The following is a 6,299-nucleotide window of genomic DNA, read 5'->3' on the forward strand; positions in this document are numbered from 1 at the left end:
CTTGAGATATGTCATGTGTGGACCATGTAAGACCTTAGATTTTAAGATAGATAACTCAAGGGTCAAATAAAGGTTGAAAGAACATATCTGAACACAGTGGTATCAAATCAGGCATGTATCACATAGATACACTACCTGTAACCTAGATTATCAGACCTTACTGATAATTATGTACAGGGATAAATGCAGAATCAACCAGTGATGTTTCTGTTAGCATATTGGAGATACAGTTTGAAAATTGACTATTTCTTTGGCTATAATTTTAGTGAAACATATACTTGGCAGACAAAGCTACTTAAGGTACATATTCCATGATAAATGTTTGAATCCAGGTATCTGCTTTACAAGTGCAAGACAGAATATAACTCCAAGAGACATAGACTGTTCTATTACCTTTGCATCTTGATTTGTGTTCAGACATAGTATGACTTAACAAAAACAGACTTCTCAAAACAAATACATTAAACAATTAATAAAATGTACTATCCATTAATAGATAAAAGAAAAATATAGAAGAGAAGGAAGGAAGGGTGGGGAGGAAATAGAAAGAAATAAAGAAAGAAAAAGGAAAAAAAAGGGAAAGCATAAAGTAACGAGGGAAAGAGAAAACAGAATAAAACAATAAAAGAAGCAAAATTAGGGTCAAATTCCAGTGACAATTATAGAAAATGAAGTTATCAAGTATTATGCATGAGATCATATGAGCAAATGTCACACAAGTTTCTTCCAGGATTTTCCTTCCAGGATATCTCATTCATCGGTGAATTAGATATGAAATGTTGTTTCTTAGTTTTTAAATCAATTAGTGCACAACAGCATGAAAACTTGAATTGGAAATTCACAGTAATGAGGTAAACATTCAGGAGGATATAGGGAAAGTTTGCTTTAAGGCAAGCACATAAATCTTCCTAGAGCAAAGAAACACCTTAGAAACAGAACACAAGACACTTATCTTTTATTAAACAAACTGAGCACTCGCTCTCTTATCTGTTTGGTCCTCACTCCATAAATGATGGGGTTAAGCACAGGTGGAATAACCAAGTAGAGGTTTGCAACAAGAATGTGAACGTAGTGTGGAATGCTGTGTCCAAATCGGTGAGTGAGGAAGGAGAAGACCGAAGGGATATAGAAAACACAGAGAACGGCTAGGTGAGAGCCACACGTGCTGAGGGCTTTTCCCCGTGCATCCTGGGATGGGAGGTGGAAGACAGCACGGAGAATGTGCACATAGGAGCTGGCAATAAGGACAAGATTCAGAAGAAACAGTGAGACCACGAAGAGCCCATAGATAGCATTGATACGAATATTTCCACAGGGTAACTTTGCAATGCCCATATGTTCACAGTAGGAATGGGCGATGGTACGAGCATGGCAAAAGGGTAGCCGGTAGATAAGATAGATTAAGGGAAGTAAGAACAATGCTGGACGAATTACAATCCAGAACCCAATGCCCACCAGCACCCGAGATGTCAGGATGGCTGTGTACTGTAGTGGAGCACAGATGGCCACATAGCGGTCCAAAGCCATGGCCATCAGGACTTCAGCCTCCATGCCAGTGAAGGCATGGATCAAAAACATCTGAGCCACACAACCTCCAAAGGTAATCTCATGAGCTTCAAACCAGAAGATCCCCAGCGTGCGGGGCACAGAGGTGGTAGAAAGAGCCAAATCGACTGTTGAAAGGATGGCCAGAAAGTAGAACATGGGCTCTCGGAGGGACTGCTCTGTCTTGAGGACTATCAAAATCGTGGCATTCCCCATTAAAGCCACAAGGTAAATAGAGCAGAAAGGCAGGGAGAGCCAGCCATGGATCTTCTCCAGACCTGGGATTCCAATGAGGAAAAATGTGGCTGGGTGAAAGATGCTCCCATTATAGTGGTATAACATTCTGTGCTGATTAGGGGAAATGAAAGTCTCCCTCTGGGATTTGGGCATGGAGGATGAAACATCAAAAGAGAGACACAGAGACAGACACAGACAGAGACAGAAAGGCAAACAGGGAGAAGAGAGAGATCAGCAGAGGAAAAATGTAGAATGTAAGTTGGTAGCTGTCCATTCCAGCAGCATCAAAGTCACTTTACTATGAAAAATATGTCTCTTAATGAAGATCATCACTTAATCATCCTCTTAATCATTTGAATGTTTCAGAATATGGTTAGATTCTGAGTTTTGATTCTTTGTGTTGATAGTCTTCTCATTCTGAAATGGAGATTTGTAAAGAGTCAGTGCATGCTTCTAATATTTAAAGCTTTCCACTGTTTTTGAAAGACGTATAAGAAGATTAAAATCTGGGAATCTAGTCTTTGGTGAGAGACTCTGTAAGAATTAACACAGTTCATAGAACAAAATTAATAGACAAGAAAGGAAGATTAAAGTGCCTTTACACAATCCATGGTTAAAGTACCTTACAAATCCTAGGTGATAGGCAGTCTCAAACTGAGAAAGTTATTATTACAAGTCCTCATTGACTGACAGAGACACATTTATAAAACTCTGAGCAAGTCAATAGCTCCTCAAAACACTGAAGCATAAAATCAGCAACACAATCGGATATTTCCAGGCAAGCACTTTTTCTTTGAGAATCCTGCCCTGGAGTGAAAATTACTCCTGACAGTTCGACTGCACAGAGGATCAGCTAGGAAAGGGGTAAGAAGGGCTAAAGACACTGTATACTCTATCCATTAGCCATACCAGAATAGGCGCTATAAGACTGTGTGTTAATTTCACCTAAGGGATGATGTCAGTACTTACTTGATCACTTCTCTCACCAGTTGAACACACCAGAGGGGTAGAAAGAGTAAACACCTGACAGCCTCAGATTGTTTCAGCATGATAGGAGGTAATTTTGTAGTTCTGTTGAATTCCAGTGCTTTGATAGTGCAGGATTCAACATGTGAAATAGCCTGAAGGAACAGAGGATGACAAATTAAGTGCTCCAAAGGCTTGAAATGATCCATGCTGCATAGAACGGTAGAGAATTTTCCCATAGGCTTGGGCACAGACATTTTAAAAATAGCCTAGAGACTTTCTTTCATCCTTGGTATTAACTACACTCTCCAATCATATTTTTAACTATCTTTTTTGTTCAATAAGGAAACATATTAAAGTGACAAAATTAATAAATTTCCCATATTTTTTAATTCATTCCGGGAAAATTAACAAAAATATTGTAAAGTTTTACTTGTTTCTGCAAGAACGTTAGGCACTCTGATCATTTAAAATATCATTGTCCATCTGAAAGATAACAGCAAAACCAATGGCATGTTCTCTACTTTTGGGCTATTGTTAGGCACCTTTCAACATTAATTCCTACTCCTATGGAAATTGAATTCATCTCATGAAATTAATGAGCATTTTATGCCTGAATTTTTGTGAGATATTTTACATATAATATTTAACTGAATATATAATTTATTTATCAATAATACATACTCACTACTTCGATGTGTCCTGATTTAATAGAGAAGGTGTTATTACTTAATGCTTAAGTTTTTACTGCAAGAAGTATGTTGGCCACACAGTCCAGATCTCAGTCTGTGCTATGCGTGCTCCTCTCCCTGTGTGGCCACATCACCCTCCAAAAATCACAGCTGTTTCACGCAGCCTTCCCCCAAGTGTTGCACTTGATCTCCTTTATAGGTGGCAATAGAAAGGTGGCTGGAACAGGTTTCTACCAACTGAGGCCTCTTTTATAATCTCAGCTTTAGACAGGATCAGAGATTGAGTCTCCAGGGAATTCTTGCCACACCTAGACCTGGAAAAAAAAAAAAAACACAAAAAAACAAAAAACAAAACAAAACAGAAAAAGAAAAAAGAAAACTGAGAACACAAGCAAACTAAGATATACAAATGTACCAAGGACATAAAAAAAAGTATAGGTTAAATACATAATTATTGTCATTTATTTTAACTATATAAAGAAAAAGATAATTAGGGCAACAGATCTTTTGGAGAAGAGGGGACTAAGAGCGGAGGGAAAGGGAGAGTGATGGGGAAAAGGAAAAGAAAGAATTGAGATGTGTTATGCACGTGTACCAATTACCCATGAGGAACATAATCACTGCAAACGTCCTAATAAAACTAGGAAAAGGAAAAAAAATTCTGGATTAAAAAACATAATTCATTCTCCACACAAATGTGAGTCCGTGTTACAACTCTGTATATACTTCCATACCTAGAAGAAACTGGCCAATTAAATGCAAAGATTTTAATTAGTAAGAAAGACTTCTTTTCCAGGTTTCAATAATACTGTTTTCCTCACTAATAGTTTTTATTTTCTCAATTACTAAAGCGTTTAGGTTTGTTTGATTTGCATAAAAACACAGAGCCATAGCATTTCCCCTAAACTGATTTCTGTCCATGAATTTCACACTGCCACAAACTGTTTCCAAAAAAATCCTGTTGATAAGTATTCACAATTTCAGGTTGAATTTCTAATAAGTATCATGTTGCTGATTTTCAAATCTTGGTTTAGTACTGGAACTTTAGATGACTAGATATCATTCATACATCTACATTTGTTATTTATATGATAGAAATTATAATAGAACTTCCCCTCCCAGATAAATATTGGACATAAATCAAACTCCCCTGATGCATCTAGAATAAAGTTTTAAATAAGAATTAAGCTTTAAAATGCAGTATTTTTAAAATTATTTGTATTATTTTAGATTTCTGCTCACAAGGACCACTCCATACATATAATTTATGTAAAACAGATTGAGGAATCACTTATACAACCAACTCTGTACAAGTTTCTCCTGAATTCTCCAAGACTTTTTCTAAATTTGGAGGCATATGCTGTGTGACTTTTATGAGAATGTGATTGAGTGATAACTTAGATCTCTTTAATATACAATTGAGGTTTCTGAGAAGCACCGACTGCACGCATGAGAAGTAATACACTGCACTTGTTTTTGAATGTCTTCTCCAGTCCTCTACAGGAATGTTTAAAACATCTGTATTTTCACAGCTTTTGCTTTCCTGTAAATATACAGAAAAATATTGTCTTTGGTTTGGTCAAGGTTTCTCATCTAATCACAAATCAACATTAATGTATTTGACCAGTGACATCTTTCTTTTTTTCTCTCTCTGTGTATATGAGGAGTAACCTAAAATTGGAAGCTCCTGAAGGTACCTTGAATCCATGAGGGACGTTTTAAGATAAAAACAAGATGTAGAATCACAGCACCAAATAAAAATTAACAAAATTTTTCTCCACTAACAATCATGTAGTTATTGAGAATTTATTGAAATAATTCTTTTTCATATATGTCTGTAGAATTGTAATCATGCTTAAAATAATGCATAACATTATTATTTACAGTATTATTACAATGATTATACATATATACATCATTGATAGTTTTTACTCCCTATTCTCTCATTTCCCCTTCTGTTGAAAGAAAATTAAAAGGTCCCAACTAAATGAAAGGCTCGTTAATATTCTTAAATTGATAATGCAATATAATCATTTAATTCCTCACAATGTATTTTGTAGGTTCAACATTATTCCATCCAAATTCTGGCAAATTACTTTGAGGACCTCAGCAAAATGATTTTAATTCCTTTGGCAAACTACCTGGCATCCAAAATAAAATGGGGAAAGCTCACAGTCTGCAGAAGTTTCAGTTCAAAATCCCCAACCTATGACTGCATGAAGTTTAGGGTCTGACTTCTAAACACAAGCTATAACAAGTACTCTTGCAACCCAATTTTCATATTTATATAAAGTTGCAGTAATTAAAACAATGAGTTATTGACAGAATAACAGATATATAAATACAAAAGAATGAATTGCTAAAAATATATACAAATATGTAACCGAAATTTTCTCTTTCTCTGGTGTTTCTTATGTCTTTATTTTATTCTATTTTCATTAGGACACGAATGGGACAAACACAATTCCATGAAAAAACGGTAGATTGTTCTACAAATTGTATTAGAAATACTGGAAATGCATATGTGAAAAACAGAATCTAGATACAGAACTTACTTTTCATTAAACTTAATATAAAATGTCTGAAAAACCTGAAAATAAAAATTAAAGCTAAGAATTAACTAAATGCTATAAAACTTACAAAACAGTGTAAGAGAAAAGTGTTATGTTCTTGAGTTTGGTAAGAAAAAATGTGCAATTCCTGAAAGACAAAACTAATATTTTTGATGTTATTAAAATTAAAATATTCTTCAATGATACATTGTTAAAAGGATGAAAAAATCCAGAGAACATGAAAAACTATTCCCAACTCACATAAATGACAAATGACTTTTCTCCTGAATGCATTCCTGATATTGCT

The 6,299-nt window shown here is 35.3% G+C and overlaps 1 protein-coding gene across 1 annotated transcript; it reads right to left on the bottom strand.

The window, feature by feature from the left end:
* Positions 1 to 948: 948 nt before the first annotated feature.
* Positions 949 to 1,887, bottom strand: LOC100713623 (olfactory receptor 52J3-like). Its single transcript, XM_003465305.4, has one exon. It carries the CDS (start codon positions 1,885 to 1,887, stop codon positions 949 to 951), a length of 939 nt encoding a protein of 312 aa, XP_003465353.4.
* Between the last annotated feature and the right edge of the window lie 4,412 nt (positions 1,888 to 6,299).

This window comes from Cavia porcellus, unplaced genomic scaffold (assembly GCF_034190915.1).
Source record: "Cavia porcellus strain 051 isolate PalLab524CR breed Dunkin Hartley unplaced genomic scaffold, mCavPor4.1 scaffold_9, whole genome shotgun sequence".
Lineage (NCBI taxonomy): Eukaryota > Metazoa > Chordata > Mammalia > Rodentia > Caviidae > Cavia > Cavia porcellus.

What these genes read in the sequence shown, in the direction of transcription:
- LOC100713623 (XM_003465305.4), bottom strand. Translation starts at nt 1,887, where the DNA reads ATGTTATACCACTATAATGGGAGCATCTTTCACCCAGCCACATTTTTC.